The sequence below is a fragment of the Zootoca vivipara genome, chromosome Z1, assembly GCF_965207765.1.
Source record: "Zootoca vivipara chromosome Z1, rZooViv2.hap1.1, whole genome shotgun sequence".
NCBI classification, from domain to species: domain Eukaryota; kingdom Metazoa; phylum Chordata; class Lepidosauria; order Squamata; family Lacertidae; genus Zootoca; species Zootoca vivipara.
This window is the reverse complement of record NC_142583.1, coordinates 5,936,618-5,954,243: the sequence shown is the minus strand read 5'-3', so window position 1 is coordinate 5,954,243 and position 17,626 is coordinate 5,936,618. Positions and strand designations below refer to the sequence as shown.

At 49.7% G+C, this 17,626-nt stretch overlaps 1 protein-coding gene across 10 annotated transcripts in view; it reads right to left on the bottom strand.

Moving 5' to 3' along the window:
- Positions 1-1,260: 1,260 nt before the first annotated feature.
- LOC118084218 (uncharacterized) overlaps positions 1,261-17,626 on the bottom strand; it is a 28,017-nt gene continuing 11,651 nt past the window's right edge. For 6 of the 10 annotated variants that reach the window (XM_060279008.2, XM_088657766.1, XM_088657800.1 and 3 more), the window contains exons 9-17: positions 17,094-17,177; positions 15,448-15,636; positions 13,857-14,098; positions 12,246-12,468; positions 9,359-9,451; positions 7,328-7,429; positions 6,138-6,254; positions 5,547-5,607; positions 1,261-2,600 (exon numbers count right to left, since the gene is read on the bottom strand). In XM_060279008.2, the coding sequence (XP_060134991.2) occupies positions 2,005-2,600; positions 5,547-5,607; positions 6,138-6,254; positions 7,328-7,429; positions 9,359-9,451; positions 12,246-12,468; positions 13,857-14,098; positions 15,448-15,636; positions 17,094-17,177 (1,707 nt within the window). In that variant the 3' untranslated portion in view covers positions 1,261-2,004. The remainder of the gene's footprint in view (positions 2,601-5,546; positions 5,608-6,137; positions 6,255-7,327; positions 7,430-9,358; positions 9,452-12,245; positions 12,469-13,856; positions 14,099-15,447; positions 15,637-17,093; positions 17,178-17,626) is intronic. The other 4 variants (XM_088657769.1, XM_088657783.1, XM_088657774.1 and 1 more) reach the window with 4 other exon arrangements.

The window sequence follows — 17,626 nt, the reverse complement described above, 5'->3', positions numbered from 1 at the left end:
GTTGTGCAGGTCAGTGTGACCGCGACAGTGGGCAATGCCATGTGGAAGATATTTCACACTGTATGTTAACTTATCCCCTACATGCAAATCCAAAAGAGGCACTTTTTCAAAAAACCCTGTTTGTGCAGGATAGCAGGCTGTCCCTGAGTGAGAGGGTCCAGGGGTTGTTAAGGGACCATACTACACTAGAAGAAGCACCTGGATAAAATAGCCGTAAGAAGTGAGGGGAATTTGGAGCACTAAACTGAAACAGGGGCATCCCTGTTATCAGATATCTCACATCATATGTTTGCTGTTTTTATTTGCAGATGTCTGAATCATATTTTAAAATAAAAAAATTCCTTCAGTAGCACCTTAAAGACCAACTAAGTTTTTATTTTGGTATGAGCTTTCGTGTGCATGCACACTTCGTCAGATACACTGACGAATTTTAAACTGATTGTAATTGTGTGGAATTGCCCTGGCCTTCAGTTAGTAAAATAAACTTATTTTGAGTGATGTAGGTTAGACTTGAGGGCAATCTACCAGGTCAAAAATCTCCCCAGAAACTTTATGACTGAGCAAGGATTTGAACAAGGATTTCTTGTATTATGAGGGATGCAAGAAGCTGCCTTGTACTGAGTCGGATCCGCTGGTCCATCCAGCTCAATATTGTCCAAACCAACCTGCAGCAATGGCTCTTCGGGGATTCACGCAGGGGTCTCTCACAGCCCCACCTGGAGATGCTGTTGCAGACTGAACTAGTGAATCAGGTGGCTCTACCACTGAGTTATGGTCCTTAGAAAATCATTACAATTCTATTGGAATATTTCAGCCAGTGGGAGGGATCCTGAGCTTCCCCCTTGGGCCATTTGGACAGGTGGGAGTCATGATTAGATAACACAAAGGGGGGGGGGAATATAATCAGTGTCTGCGTATCTTTTATAAAGCCAGCTAAGATCCAAGCGGGGGGACCCAGGTGGCGCTGTGGTTAAACCACTGAGCCTAGGGCTTGCTGACCAGAAGGTCAGCGGTTCAAATCCCTATAATTTAGAGGCGAACCTGACCCATTCGCACTTCGTGAAACAAAGGGGAAACTGAATTGCAGCCTTTTAAATCTGCACTTCCTCAAATTTTGCGGTGCGGGGCTCCAGCAAAGCCAAGTGGAAAGGGCAAATTGGGAGGGTTCAAACTTCTCCCCCCTGCATAAAATGACCTTTGGAGGCCCCACCGTTTGGGATGATTCCAGGGCAGGTTGCAAGATTATAACACAATATGATTGATTGATTGATATTTATTACGGCCATTGGCCCATCACAACAATTCCCATACCAACATATATGTACTTAAACCTCCAAATTTAAAACAGCCAAAAACTTACAAACAAACAAACAAAAAACCCAACAACATACAATACAATAAATTTTCAACATAAACATCGCCCTCTGCTCATAAATTAATAAAAGACATAAATGATGAATGGTATAAATGGTATCTGAAGAAGTGTGCATGCACACGAAAGCTCATACCAAAATAAAAACTTAGTTGGTCTTTAAGGTGCTACTGAAGGAATTTTTTTATAAATGATGATATCACCTAATTACATCCTAAAACATAAATCATGGTTTAAAAGGGTTATCCGAGCCGCACAGGAGTCCGTTTTTCTTCTTTAGGGATAGGACGCTGATCAAGAATCTGGCACAATATGAAAAACAATTTAACCGTAAAAATAAGACAAGTCCTACAAAAATACCACACAAAACCAGTAAAAAAAAGTAGTATGAAAGCATGCAGAAACAAGAATTCGGGGAATTCCTACAGATAAAAACTGGCCTTATGCTCCAGGAGAGCCTGGGGGAGAAGAAGAGGTGTCTTGGCAAGATGGGTGCTGCTTCATGGTGGAAGGACAATAGCAGAAAAGCCCGTTTTGGGAGTCACCGCCCTGTGACACCCTGCAGGGCACAGTACTGCAAGGAGACTCTCCCCAGATGATCTAAGTGATCTTCCCATTGAATTTCCTCATGTTCAAATATGGCAGAGTTTCTCCAGCTCTCCTTCAGTTCGGTCTTCTTCTGAAGGTTCGGGGCTCCCTCTGAATTTAAAGGGGGACCATGGTCTTGGGGACCCAAATGGCCTTGGGGACAGAAGAGCTGAGCTCCGGGGGCTGAGCAAGGTCCCTTCGCCCTCAAGGTGGCCCTGGCCTTCTTGGTGGGAAGTCGTGGGGGGCAACAAAAGAATTGCAGAAGGCACAGTGGGGCCGGAGGACCCCGGGAGCGAGGGGCGAGGCCATGCAGAGAGGAGGTTTCCATGGGCAGCAGAGGTTGTGGCTGACAAATGTGCGACACTCGTGTCAGAAGAGACACAGCTTCGCTCTTCTTCAGCACCAGAGTGGAGCTGAGCCTCCTGTGTAGCCGCAGGCCAGTTCTCTCTGCCGCAAATGGAGGATATGAGCTCGTTCCTTTGGGGCGAAGGCACAGGGTTGTTGCATCCATGAGCGTTTTGCACATCCCGGTCCGGGTTAGTGGAGAGCTGGGGAACCAAACACTCGGCCCTGCTCTTTTCTGGTCCTTGCTTCGAAAGTCTGCCGATCTCTTGGATCTGTTGCTGGAACCTCAGTTTGGCTGTTTGGGGAGTGGAGAAATAGGAGCAGAGATTTAGTAAAGAAATATTATCTCCCCCACTTTCAACTCCAAAAGATTCCAGGGCAGCAAATAATACTGTTGGTTTTTTTTTAAAAAAATCCCTATATAAAACTGTAAGGCACATCTGGTTGGCCACACTGAGAACAAGATGCTGGTCCAGATGGTCTGATCCAGCAGCTAAGTTCTTACTAGGTTTTTAAGTTCTTCTATAATGTAGAAAACTAACAGTGGTTCAGCCTCAGCTGTTCCAAAGTTATGTAGGCTGTCTAAAGTCCTTGCAAGAAAATGCAACCACGGTGTGCAGTGGCCCCTTAAAGACTAATATATTTATTTCAGCATAAACTCACTCTCTCTCCCTCCATTAAAGCTTATGCCAGAGGTCTCCAACACAGCCCCACTTGTTATGTATTAAGTTAACTGCAGTATTCCTTCTGGCCACCATGGCTGCAGTTCTTACCCTGCCCACTGTAGCTGCAGTTCTCACTCAGGTCCACAACATGCAAATGAAGGATTGAGAGTGCTGTTCACAGATTGGGTAGCTAGGGGAGGTTTGTTACTGTTGCAAGTTACTGAGTACTATATAAACCAGTTGGCTAAGCTACTGTTCTGTCTGGACTCAGAGCTAGAATAAAGAGCTGGTTGTTTTGAGAGCTGTGTCTTCATCCTTCTTACCCACTATTTTACACTGGCGAAGAAGGTGGGATCAGGATGCAGCAAGCCACAGCCAGAGCTGAATCACTGAGCTAAATCACTGAGCTGAACACTTAAGAGCTGAATCACTGCTGGCCCCTTAAAGACTAATAGATTTATTTCAGCATAAACTCACTCTCCCTCCATTGAAACTTATGCCAGGGGTCTCCAACACAGCCCCACTCCCTGCAGTATGTCCTAAGGTGCTTGTGAAAGGACTCAGTAAAGTTCCCCTCAAAGATCCGCAATAGATGTGGGACTCTTTCCTCTCCCTCCTCTGTTCTCGTTTCCATTGACTGGGCCACTCCTGCCCTGCCTCTCTTCTTCCGCTCTTTCAGATGTGGTAGCCATTTTGTGTTACACCATGCCCTCACAGTAGCCATTTGTGACAGGCACCCATGACAGTTTCTCAAACAGGGGCACCATCTAGGGTGGGACGAGGGCCCCCCCAAAAAATTCAAGGATGGGGCCGCCCCACTAGGCCTTCCTGTGGGCATCACTGAGCCTTCTCATGGCTGCAACAGACACCACTGGGCCTCCCTTCGGCCATGATGGGCCCCATCCGGCCTCACAGCCACCTCCCACTGTGTGATGCCATGCACATGCACTGGGGCCCCCCAAAGTTGGGCGGAACCCGGCGCCAAAATATGCCCACCGGTCCAAAAAGGGTTGGTGACCTTTGCTTATAGCAAACAAGCAGAAACATTAGAACCAGTAACACAAAAACAATGCTTGCAGTCTCAAATATAATAAATTAGCTCATGCCACTACAGATGAAAAGGTAAAGGGGCCCCTGACCATCAGGTCCAGTCGTGTCCGACTCTGGGGTTGCGGTGCTCATCTCGCTCTATAGGCCGAGGGAGCCGGCGTTTGTCCGCAGACAGCTTCCGGGTCATGTGGCCAGCATGACAAAGCTGCTTCTGGCGAACCAGAGCAGCACACGGAAACGCCGTTTACCTTCCCGCCGGAGCAGTCCCTATTTATCTACTTGCACTTTGATGTGCTTTCGAACTGCTAGGTGGGCAGGAGCTGGGACCGAGCAACGGGAGCTCACCCCGTTGCAGGGATTCGAACCGCCGACCTTCTGATCAGCAAGCCCTAGACTCTGTGGTTTAACCCACAGCGCCACCTGGGTCCCCTGCCACTGCAGATTAGATTACTGCAATGCGCTGTACAGACGTCTTCTTGAAAACAGTTCAGGAGCTACAGCTGGTGCCTAATTCAGCAGCCAGATTATTGACTGGGAGCAGAAGGTCTGAGCGCACTGCACTAATTCTGCCTGACTCTCCTGTCGATTCTTTTCTGGGCTCAGTTCAGGGAGCTGGTTTTCACCCCTAGAGCCTTAGGCAGCTCAAGATCACAATACCTCAAGGACCGCCTCCCTCCATAGGAACCAACCTGGGTCCTGCAATTGTCGTCTGAAGCCTTTTCCCCTGTATGAGCCACCCTTCACGGGCAGCCACACAAGAACAGGGCCTTCTCCAAGATGGCTTCCCAGGTGTGGGAGACACTCCCCAGGGAGACCCATCTTGCCCCTTCCTTATATATCTTCAGAAAACATTCCTTTTTGGTCAGGCATTTAGCTTTTAACTATATATGGCCTTCTTGCATGCATGTTTTAATGTAGGTGTTTAAATATATATATATGTGCTGCTTTCAATGGATGTATGTGGTTTTTTCCTTAAAATACTGTATGTCACTTTGAGTTGCTTTGTCTACACTACCCAGGGAATCTTTCCCAGTCCTACTTGGTGATGCCGGGGACTAAGCCTGGCACCTTCTGCATGCCAAGCAGGTGCTCTAACACCTTAAAGGTAAAGGTAAAGGGACCCCTGACCATGAGGTCCAGTCGTGACCGACTCTGGGGTTGCGCGCTCATCTCGCATTATTGGCCGAGGGAGCCGGCGTACAGCTTCCAGGTCATGTGGCCAGCATGACAAAGCCGCTTCTGGCAAACCAGAGCAGCACATGGAAACGCCGTTTACCTTCCCGCTGTAGCGGTTCCTATTTATCTACTTGCATTTTGATGTGCTTTCGAACTGCTAGGTTGGCAGGAGCTGGGACCAAGCAACGGGAGCGCACCCCGTCACAGGGATTCGAACTGCCGACCTTCTGATCAGCAAGCCCTAGGCTCAGTGGTTTAGCCCACAGCGCCACCGGGCAAAGGCCTACCTGGTCCAGCAGCAACCTCTTCTCACAGTGGACGACCATCACCATCACCATCACCCTTCCTACCTTTCATTAAGGCTTCATTCTTCTGCTTCAGAGCTTGGATCTCAGAGGCCATGGAGGTGATCTGGAAGGGATAACTGAATTATAAGGGGGGGGAGGGTTTGCCACACCTGCACCATACATTTAAAGGGCTCTTGGGCCATGTTTAGCAGTCATGGCATCCCCCAAAGAATTCCCGGGGAACTTTCTTTTATGTGACTTGAACTGCCAGCTTCATCAGATCGGGAAGGTGGACTTGTCAAGTGGCCTCTCTGAATGGGTGGCAGGAGCAGGGCCACGAGGCGGATGGAGGCAGCTGCTCTGCGGTGAGCAGAGGTAAGGAGAAATCTCTCGAGAGCCCTGTGGGATCACACAGAGGCCTTGAGAGATCTCACCGGAAACTGGAGGCCACAGCCTCGGAAGCCTGGGAAGCAAGGCTTTAGCGCAGGCAGCAGCGGGGGGCAGGTGATGCACGGCACAAGGTCAACACCTTCCTGTTTTGCCTCAGGCGGTGAGGCAGGCTGGTCTGCCCCTGAGTGAGCAGGAGGGACCCCTGGCATTTTCCTGCCCACCCCCCACCCCCGGGCAAGGCTTAGCACCAGCAGTCTGCCTTACTATTTCCGTTTTCTCTCTCAGCTGCTGCTGTAGACTCTGGGCTTCTCCACCCGTGCCGGGAACGCCCTGAAGTTCTGCCTGACCTTCCTCAGGAAGCCTAATGGGTTTGGCTACAGTCTGCAGGAAGCACAAAGAAGAGGCTATAGAAATCCTTCGAAATTCCAGAGGGCATCATGCCCTGCAACCCAGCCACAGATGTCATGCACCCAGAGCAGTGTAGGAACCACACACTAGGCTCTGGGCTCTGGGGTTGGGTTCCCCCTTCCAGCCAGCTACTCTGTTTCCCGTTGCGATGGTGGCATGAAGGTTTGGTGGGTTGGGCACACAGAGGGCACCCAAGGGTTACAAGCCGTCCGCAAGGCTTAGGTTGTCCACACATGCCTTCAACCCTTAAGGGTTTCCCTGGAAAGGTCCTTCTGTACCTTCTCCACTGCTCTAAAAATAGTGGGGCAGGGGGAGTGACGTAATAATGTTTCCATTGCCCTTAAAGAACAAGTGCCCCCATACAGTGCTGGGGCAAGTCAATTCCCCCCCCCCCAAATAAAAGGGTTTTGCGGGGTTTGGGCACATTGTTGAACCAGAGAAAGGCGATTGCCTTTCTGATGCTCGTTGTGTTACAGCTGGGATGGGAACATCAGAAGAAGCGGCCTACTGGATTAGGCCAAGGGCTCATTCAGTCCAGCATCCTGCTCTCATGGTGGCCAACCAGATACCCCAGTGGGGGGCACCCAAGCACAAGAGCGATCCTCTTCCACTCCTGCAGTTTCCAACAACTGGCATTCAGAAGCATTGCTCCCTCTGACTGCGAAGGCAGAGCAGAGCCATCCTGGCCAGGAACCATGGAGAGCCTCCTCCTCCTCCATGAGTTTGTCCAACCCTCTTCTAAAGCCTTCTAGGTTGGTGGCCCTCCCTGCCTCCTGCAGGAGCGAGTTCCACAGTTTAATTCTGCACTGCGTGAAGAAGGACTTGCTTTTCTCTGTTCTGAATCTTCCAGCAGGCCTCTCCTTAGGTTCTTAAGTAATGTCTGGAGGGCACCATATGGGGCTGCCCCCAACCTCATCTCTTTCTTTCTCCCCAATATTCCTCCGACAAATGTGGGGAATTTTGGGACTCCTGTGACTCTCGACACCCAACCGCGGTGTTACTCCACAAGAAACCCATCAGGGATGGAGGGAGGGAAGATTTCTCACCAGCATCCCTTGTGACTTCAGAGGAGCCGCTGAACTTTCTTCCTTTGGTCTTCCGGGATCCTTCTTGTATCCTGCCTGTTGCTGCCTGAAAAGCCCTTTCAGCTGTCAGAAGGGCAGAAAACAGGCGCAGGGTTAACCTTATCCGGCAGGGATTCCCAAAAGCAGCTATGAAAAATTTGCCAATCTGAGTTAGATGGACTATTTGAGCTGTGCCATGGTATATTCCAAGTTTTCTGGCAACAGTTGGGGAAGCATCACAGAGCAACACATAAAGCAGAATGCTGTGTGGACGGTCTGATATAAACCCACCTCTGATGCACCATCATTGCATCAATAACATGTTGCAGAATACTTCCACCCACCCAAAAACAGAAGAGCCCCCCAAACAGTCACATTGATCATTTAGATTACATATTTTGGGCGCCTCTAGGCCGTCAGTGTTTTGCAGGAGCGAATTAAGCTCATGCTAAAACTGAGAGCCCATGTGGCATAGTGGTGAGTGTTTCAGGCTAGGGCCAGGGTTCAAATCCTGTCTCAGCCATGAAGCTCACTAGGTGTGACCTTGGGGCACCCACCCACTCTCAGCCTAACCAGCCTCACAGGGCTGCAATGGGTCTTAAATGAAGAGGTGGGCACAGCCACATACGCCACCCTGAGCTCCTTGGAAGAAAGATGGATATTAACATAATAAATGAATAAACTTTATGTATGCAATTTTAAAGCTGATTAAAAGTGTTCTGCTGCCCCTAGTACAACAAATCCACTCTGTGAAGAAGAAAAAACAGCAACAACAACACAGACTTCTTTGTGGTTTGGAATGTAACAGTGGAAACACATTAAAAAGTGAGAGGTGAACGGATTACAGGAACGTCTGTAATAAACGCCCCACAAGCGGCCCAGGACACAGGCTCATTTACACGTAACTGTCACACAAAGAAATCAGAATGAATGCTCAGTAAAGACCAGACAGAGTCTAGCTGCCTTGTACCCTTTTTGCAAACAAATCAGGATTAGTACAGGTGTATTTCTGGAGGAGCCCCCAAGTCAGACACACGGAGGGGATTCCTTCTGTTGGTGCAGGAAAAAAGTTTCCTCTGAGAAGTTTAACCTGCCAGGGACATTCTTGGCGCCTGTGCAATGTCATGTCACCCGGCCCCATGCCAGCTCAAACATTCATTTTGCTGCATGCACTTAAGCCAATGCGCGGGAGGGTAGAATTTCACACCACTTTGAACGCCCATCGGTTATATAATAAGAATATAATAATAATTATTTATTATTTATTATTTATACCCTGCCCAACTGGCTGGGTTTCCCCAGCCACTCTGAGCGGCTTCCAACAAAATATTAAAATAAAATATTCTATTAAACATTAAAAGCTTCCCTAAACAGGGCTGCTTTCTAAAAGTCTGGTAGTTGTTTTTCTCTTTGACATCTGGTGGGAGGGGGTTCCACAGGGCAGGTGCCACTACCGAGAAGGCCCTCTGCCTGGTTCTCTGTAACTTCGCATCCCGCAGTGAGGGAACCGCCAGAAGGCCCTCGGTGCTGGATCTCAGTGTCCGGGCAGAATGATGGGGGTGGAGACGCTCCTTCAGGTATACTGGACAAAGGCCGTTTAGGGCTTTAAAGGTCAGCACCAACACTTTGAATTGTGCTCGAAAACGTACTGAGGATGCCAGGCAGGCAAAGGCTGCTCTGGGTTCCACAACGAAAGCAAGTGTCATTCAAAATCATATATTTAGCCGAGGGTTGGGCTAGATGACCATTGGGGTCCCTTCCAACTCTACAATTCTACAACCCTAGGAATACAGCACCAAGTGGACTCATGCTCATACTTCAAAGCAGGAAGTGGTGGGCAGATGAGTCAACAGAAGCTCTTGAACACACAAACACACAACGCTCCCAGGATGACATTTCCTTCCTCCTTGGCTGCGGCCTGTTCTCTCCAAAGAGCCGTGAAGAACATGGTGAGTCAGGGAGGAAGAGGCAAAGGTGAGGAGGGGCGATGACAGAGGTAATTCTGTCACCTACCTGCTCGGTCACCAGCTGGTGCTGCCGTCTCAGGCTCTCCTGCTCTTCCTGGGGGCTCCTGGTGACTTTCGCTTCCGAGTCCTGACTCTGCCCCTGGGGGAGGAAACGGACCTGTGTGGGCAGAGAGGCCAGAGGATGGCAGAGCCCAGTTCTGGTTCCCGTCTCTTTTACGGATCTCGGCTTCTGGAAGTGGGAGGCGAAGCCTCGGGGTTTTCGGCAACCCAGCTGGGTGCTGTGCCAGCCACAGCAACTCTGCCAAGCCTCTCCTGCACCTGCCTTCCTAACGCCCTCAAGGACAATCGGGGGGGCGGGGGGCACACAGGCTAAAGGTGAAGGAAGAGAGACACAACTCAGCAGCTGGATGTCTGCCTTGCAAGCAGAAGGTCCCGGCTTCCGTCCCCGTGGGCATCTCCCAGTGGGGCTGCGAGAGACTTCTTCCTGAAGGCGAGGAAAACGCCACATGGCAGAGATTCCTAGCACTATGCATGGCATGGAGAGAGTGGGCAGAGGGAAGTTTCCCTCCCTCTCTCATAATACTGGAACTCATGAGCATCCAGTGAAGCTGAATGCTGGAAGATTCAAGATTGATTGGGGGGGGCAGCATTTCTTCACATGGGACACAGTTAAACTATGGAACTCCCTCCCACATGAGGCAGTGGTGGCCGCCAGCTTGGCTGTAAAGGAGGACTGGAGAAATTAATGGAGGAGAGGGCTATTGACGACTCATAGCAAAACATGGCGCTCCTTGCCCCCTTAACAGTTTGCTGCAGGCTAGCCTAAAGGATTTATGCAGTTCTATGACTAGGGACCCAGGTGGCGCTGTGGGTTAAACCACTGAGCCTAGGGCTTGCTGATCAGAAGGTCGGCGGTTCGAATCCCTGTGATGGGGTGAGCTTCCGTTGCTTGGTCCCAGCTCCTGCCAACCTAGCAGTTCGGAAGCACGTCAAAATGCAAGTAGATAAATAGGAACCGCTACAGCGAGAAGGTAAACGGCGTTTCCATGTGCTGCTCTGGTTTGCCAGAAGCGGCTTTGTCATGCTGGCCACATGACCTGGAATCTATACGCCGGCTCCCTCGGCCAATAATGCGAGATGAGCACGCAACCCCAGAGTCGGTCACGACTGGACCTTTACCTTTATGACTTAAAAGCAAGGGGAGCCTTTCCTTGGTCACATCCATGCCATACACGGAAAGCACACGGCTCCTCAAAGAATCCTGGGAACGGTATTTGTTTAGGGTGCTGGAAACTCTAGCGCTGTGGTGGGAAAACTACAGCTCCAAGGGCTCTGTGGGGGAAGCTGTCTGCTTCAAGGCATGGCCTGGCTGTGGCCAAAGAGCACGGAAAAGCTTCACCCGTTCAGATTTCAACAAGACAGGCTACGGCTAAAGGCGCTCTCAAAGAGACAGGGAAGTCTTTAGGGCCGGAGGGCTGCCTTCCCATCAGGGCAACTTTCCGGGGACCAAATGCCAGCAGTGGGCGGAAGCAAAATGGGTGGAGCAACAGATGCAAATTATGTGGGATGGAACACTGGGGCAGACAAGTCACAACAGTTCCTAGAGTGTCTACTAAGAGGGACTCACCTGGGGGAACACCTGACTAAGTTCCTGTTCCTCCAGATATGCAGATGAGATGGATTAGCTGGCAGACAAAAGCCCCTAGCCAGCAGCCATTCTCTCTCTTAGCCATTTCTCCTTCAACGGGAACACATCTCCAGAGAATCTCCAGTTAGGATGGTTCTCCCTCTTGGCCTGCTGCCAAGAGAGAGACCAGATGGAGCCTCACTTTACTGAGAAGACTCCAGATGTACATATTTGTAACTTTTCTACGTAAGCCTACCTTTCTGAGATTATGCTGTTAACTCAGGATGTCATGTGAGTAAACTCTGTCTTATTTTAATACTATTGTGTTGTGTATTTCTTTTAAGAGGGACAAAGGGGATTTGCCAGGAAGTATAATATTGAAGTATAATGTTGCAGAGGTTCTAGCACACCTAACGCTCATGCTTTGCTGCGCACAAAAGGGGAATGTCACTCTGCTGATATTGGAAGCTTGCTAACACAAGCTTGGATAGGATCTATCTAATAATATATCCTAATCCACATCCCTAACATTCCCATGGCGTGCTATGGTCCATGGGGTCTCGAAGAGTCGGACACGACTAAACGACTAAACAACAACAACATTCCCACAAATTATTCCTTTGCCCAGCTGGCACACTCAAGTACAAGGCAGGATCAGAGCTCCAGGACATATTTCCAGCCAAGCAAAAGCACTTCAGGACAGGGCGGTCCAATATGCAGCCTGAGGGCAGCATGCAGGCCTCGAGGCCTTTGGGGGGGGTGGCCCTTGGCAACATTTGACGCCTCCCCCAGCCCCAATGCTACCTTCCCAAAGCCTGGTAAGGAGGTGCTGGGCTTTGGGAAAGAGGTTTGATGTCTCTGGCAGAGAAAGAGCCTGCAGGTTCCATGTCAAAGCCTTCTTGAGGCCCACTTGGGATGAAAAGCTGGACCTCCCAGCTCCAAGAGGCTGTGAAGTAGGGCCAGGGGGAGGCCTGGCCTGCAGAGAGTCCTGGTGGCTAGATGGCAACCCCCCCCCCCCGGAAGTCTTCCTGCACAGAGGCAGATTCAGGAGAGCGCTACCCGTTCTGTCGCACTGGGTGCCAAGCCTCGGGGGCGCCGCAACTGGGATTTTGCATGGAGCGCAAGAGTTGTGTGTGTGTGTGTGTGTGTGCCAAATTTTGGAGTTGCACAGGGCACTGCTGACCCCCAAGGTCCGCCACTGCCTTGAAGTTCCCCACACCTGCAATAGCAAAAGGGAAGAAAAAGGCAACAGCCTTAGTGGGGGTGGGGGTGTCGGGGGGGTGTCGTCTCTCCAGCGGACCCACACCTTGGCAGAGAGGCCTGGGGCACTCATGTTCTGCAGCTCCTCCTCCCTGGTCTTTGCGGCTGCCGTCTGCTGCCGCTGCCGACCTCTCCTGTCCTGGGGGATGTGCTCCTGGCTGTCCAGCCGGCTGCCCACCTCTTCCTGCTTGGCTTGCAGAGCTGCTTCTAGCTCCAGGGTACGAGCCTGCAGGATGTCCTTCTCCCTCTGCAGGAGCCTCCAAGATTCCCTGCAAAGAACCAGAGGGGACAAGGCAGGCACACACTCGCTTTCTGACCTAGTGGTGACAGGGGCTTCCCTTGCTCTTGGTCCAGAAGCTGCAGTCAGTGCAGGATGCTGAAGGGCTACGGCTGACAGAGGGGAGGCCTGGCCAGCATATTCCCCCTGTGCTCAGAGATCTGCACTGCCTGCCAATTTGCTACCAGACCAAGTTCAAGGTGTTACGATTAGTGTATAAATCCTGAACAACTTGAGATCTCATTTCCCCATATCCCCAAATATAGCGCCCCCCCCCCCCCCCGCATCTGACTGCTTCAATTGCTGGAACTGGTGTTTTTTACACATGCCACATACGGTAATATCCATTCTACAATTGTAAGAACTCTGTCTTTCGAACTCCCTGCCTATTGTAATTTTATCATTTTATTCTCTTTGTAAACTGCTTTGATGTTTCATTTTCACAATTGCGCTGTGTAATAAATAAACTTTAATAAATAAACAACTAATAACTAAATAGCAGCTACAAACCGCCACACGGCCGTTAAGCTCACTTCATGACCTTGAATCATTCTCTCTCAGTCTAAGCTACATTGAACTGAACTCAATCTCTGCCCCGTCCCTGCCTCTAGGCAGCAAAGAACTGCTTTGCCCCCTTGTGACAAAGTAATGTCCAAAAAAAACACTCTCCGAAAAGCAGAATATCAGGCCGCAGGATCTCTGCCATCTCCTAATATTTACTACTGCAGCAGGTCAACATATTGCTGTACACCAGAGCTTTCCAAACTGTGTGTCACGATATGTCATTGTGGTGGCTGCAGTGTGTAAGTGTGTTGCATGAATGCTCCCCGCAACTCCTCCCAGAGCTGGAAAGGGGGTAGTTTAACTTCCAGTTTGCTAATAAAACAGAATTACTGCCTCATGAAACGATGCATGTCCAAAAAGCGTGCCCCCAACAGTAAAAGTTTGGAAAGCTCTGCTGTAGCCTATATACACGTACTGATATGGGAACTACGTCTAAGAGAATGTGCTTCCACAGACTGTATTAAGAATGCGTCAAGGATGTTTGTGCAGGGAAAACTCAGCCTTGAGCCAAACTGATGGAAAGTAGACACCAAATTCTTCTTGCTAATTCAGGCACCCAGCTCTGATAATACAGGCACACTTTTCCTCTGGAACGTGGCTTAATTCCTGTGCATGTGCAAAGCTAAGGGGAGGGAATGCCTCTCTGAAAGTCTGTGTGGCTTACAGTCCTTTGGACTCCACTCCTGGAGCTGCTGTTGCTTTGCCCAAATAAAAGCCATCTTAAACATTGTGACTGGAGTGGTTAATTGGAGAAAAGCAGCAGCTCGGGGAAAAGGCCATCACAGCCATCTCCCAGCATTTCCTGCCAAGTAGTACCTGAGATTCGCACAGGTTTCCTGAAGAGCCTTCACCTCTTCCTCCAGCTTCCTCCTGTCCTCTTGACTCAGAGCGGCTCCCCTCCCTTCCGCCTCTTCCAGCAGCTGGCTCTGCTCATTCTCCAGCGCCCGGATGCGGCCCTCAAGGATCTGCTTCTCTGCTTCAGAGCGATGGAGCTTCTCCAGAGAGGCTTCCAGCCTCTGGCGGCTCTCGGCTGCTTCGGAAGAGAGCATTTTGCATGCCTGCGAGGGAGATTGCAAGGCCTTTGCTCTATTCGCTTGGCCCAGAGACCCTTCCAGGTCAAAGTGCACGGCCACTTGGTAAACTCAAGATCTTCCAGGTAGAATTGCTGATCTAGTGAACAGTTGGGCACAGGGCCAGATCGCCACCTAACCACAACTGTCCACCTAAGAAAATACTATTATTAGAATATAATACAATATAATATAATTTATATCCTAGCTTTTTCCCAGACAGGGACTTAAGATGCCAGATAAAATAGAAATAGATAAAAACAGAAAAACACAATAATTAAAAAAACAATTAAACACTAATTAGAATTAAAATTGTGTGTGAGTGTTTGTGTGTGATACCTATTAAAACAGGCATCCCCAAACTTCGGCCCTCCAGATGTTTCGGACTACAATTCCCATAATCCCAGACCACTGGTTCTGTTAGCTAGGGATCATGGGAGTTGTAGGCCAAAACATCTGGAGGGCCGCAGTTTGGGGATGCCTGTATTAAAACATGCAGATCATTACAGTAAAAACAGCATGGCACCTGTCCTTTCCTTTAAAACAGTCATTCCCCAAAGCCCTTTTTGGAACAAGAAAGTCTTCACTTGCGGGCAGCAAGGAGGGAGCCAGTCTGGCTTCCCTTGGCAGGGAGTTCCAAAGTTGCTTGAGAGCAGCTGCTGAGAAGGCCCTCTCCTGTGTCTCCACTGTGCGTACCTATGCAGAGCTGGTTCATATGTATATTTTTTTGATGTTGTTTTAAGCTGTTTTTGCTGTTGTGTGATATTGTGCGTTAATATTACTGCTGTGTTTTAACTCTTATAACCTGTCCTGGGACTTTAGGATGAAGGGCGGGTGATAAATTGTAGTTAATAATAATAATAATCTTTCAGGGATGGAGAACATTTTTCCGTGTGAGGCCCATATTCCTTTCCAGGGGAGGGCCTGCATGCCAACAGGGCGTGGGCCAGAGACAAAAGCAATTTAATATAATGTATTGCATTTCTATCCCACCTTTTTCTCCAGGAACTCAGCATAGCTGCCAAGTCTCCCGTTTTTCCCGGGAAATCCCCGTTTTTCCAGCTGTTCCTAGCTGAAAAAATGGATTTTTTTGTTTTTTCCCGGTTTATTCTGGCACGGTGGCCATTTTGGAACTGGGCAAAGCAGCATCAAAAGTCACTTCTGAGCATGCTCCGCCCAGTTCCAAAATGGCGGCAGCGCTACTTCCGGTCTGCTATTTCCGGCCCAGTCCCTTATTTCTCTGACAGCAACATGGCAGGTATGGAACTCAGAGTGATGTAGGTGTTTCATGGATCCCACCCAGAGCTGGAGAAATGGGCCAGAATGGGGGAACTCACCTGTCTGGTGGATTCCAGCTCCTCCTCCATGAGAACCTTCTCCTTGTCCTGGTGGTTGACTTGGGTCTTGGCACAGACGAGCTCTGAATGGAGGGCTGAGACTTGGTCGTTGGAGCCTTCCTGCTGTTTCCGCGCACGTTCCAGCTCCAAGGTGAGATGTTGGACCTCCTGGTGGAGAGCTACCTTCTCCTGCAAGACAGTCGCTATGGTTGTTATGGTAATGACTTGCTGCTCACTCTTCTTCATCAAAATGAAAGCAAAGCGGCTGGCAGGATTAAACGCTAATGCTCAACACACGACTGCAGTACTCAAAGCAGCACAGGTAACTATGCTGCCCCATCAGATGGCAGCAAACCAAGGGCACTAGGAACATGAGAGCGTAAGTTTGTGTCCAGGTCAAGGGAAGCCACGGTGCCACTCTGCCCTGCCTTGGTCAGACCCCACCTGGAGGCTTATGTCTAGTTTTGGGCATCTCAGTTTGAGGAGGATATTGACAAGCTGGAACATCTGCAGAGGAGTGCGACCAAGAGAATCAAGGGTCTGGGCACCAAAACTTAGAAGGAGCAGTTGAGGGGGTCGGGTACGTTTAGCCTGGCAAAGAGGAGACTGAGAGGAGATATATCTCAAGGGCTGTTCCATGGAAGAGGGAGCAAGCTTGTTTTCTCCTGCTCTGGAGGGTAGGACTCAAACCAACGGATTCAAGTTACAAGAAAGGAGATTCTGACTAAACATCAGTGGAATGGACTCCCTTGGCAGGTTGTGGACTCTCCTTCATTGGAAGTTTTTAAAGCAGAGGTTGGATGGCCATCTGCCTGAATGCTTTATTTGAGATTCCTGCATTGCAGGGGGTTGGACTAGATGACCCTCCAAACTCTATGACTGTAATAAGAAGGAGGTGCCAAAGCCCCTGGATTAGCGCAGTTCATAAAAAAACTTTTATTTTTTTAAAAAATGCCTGCTCCAAAGGTCTTATCTTACAACACTAGGGATTATTTGGCTATATTTAAAATTTCATGCATATCAGTTAATATCTTGATCCTCCTCCATTAAAATAGCTGTTTACTTGGTCATTTTCCTATGTCGTGAAGGCTGAAATTTCAGTTCAGTGGAGCAGGGTCAAGATATTAACTGATATGCATGAAATTTCAGGTATAGCTATATAATCCCTAGTGTAGTAAGATAAGACCTTTGGAGCAGGCTTTTTTTTAAAAAAGCTTTTTATGAACCGCCGTACCCCGGATTCCAAAATGCAAATACTTTACAGACTCCCGATCAAGCAGATTGCTCACTTGGCCTCTGTCCCCTCTGGGGTCAGGCTAGTCTGCTCTGCCCGCTTCTCCCTGGACACCCACCTCTCCCCAGACCCAGAACTGTAGCTAGGTGATCTTGCGACCCTGGCAGAACCATCCAGAATGCGCCCCCTAGCCACGGACAAATTAGCTCTTCTTTCCGCCTCTCCTCCAACTCCCTCCCTTCCACCCATTCAATTCACCCTCTATTTAAAACCATTTCTTATGAGGCAATAATCAATATTTATATTTAGGGACATATTTTTAGCCAATTTTGTGGGGGGGCCCCATCTCCTGCGCCCCTGGCAGGGGCCCACCTCAACACCCCCTAGCTACGGCCCTGCCCAGACCCCATACCTGGAGGACTCTCTCCCAGTCAGAAACAGCAGATGCCAACTTCAGGCTGAGCTCCCTCACTTTCTCCTCCAGCCGATCCTTCTCCTGTCAGGCAAACCAGCACATTTCCCCCTCAAAATGTCATTCAAACATATTTCGTCGGAGTGAAGAGTGCATGGACCGGCAGTTCCCCAACTTTCGGGGGCCACCTTGGTTCCATAAACTCATTTCCAGCGCCCCTCTGCCCCACCCTCTGGCTTAACGCAGAGGTTCCCAGAGTGGACAGTAAAGGTAAAGGACCCCTGGACGGTTAAGTCCAGTCAAAGGCGACTATGGGGTGTGGTGCTCATCTAGCTTTCAGGCCGAGGGAGTCAGCGTTTGTCCACAGACAGCTTTCCAGGTCATGTGGCCAGCATGACTAAACTGCTTCTGGCACAATGGGACACCGTGACGGAAGCCAGAGCGCACGGAAACACCGTTTACCTTCCTGCCACAGTGGTACCTATTTATCTACTTGCACTGGCGTGCTTTCAAACTGCTAAGTTGGTAGCGTT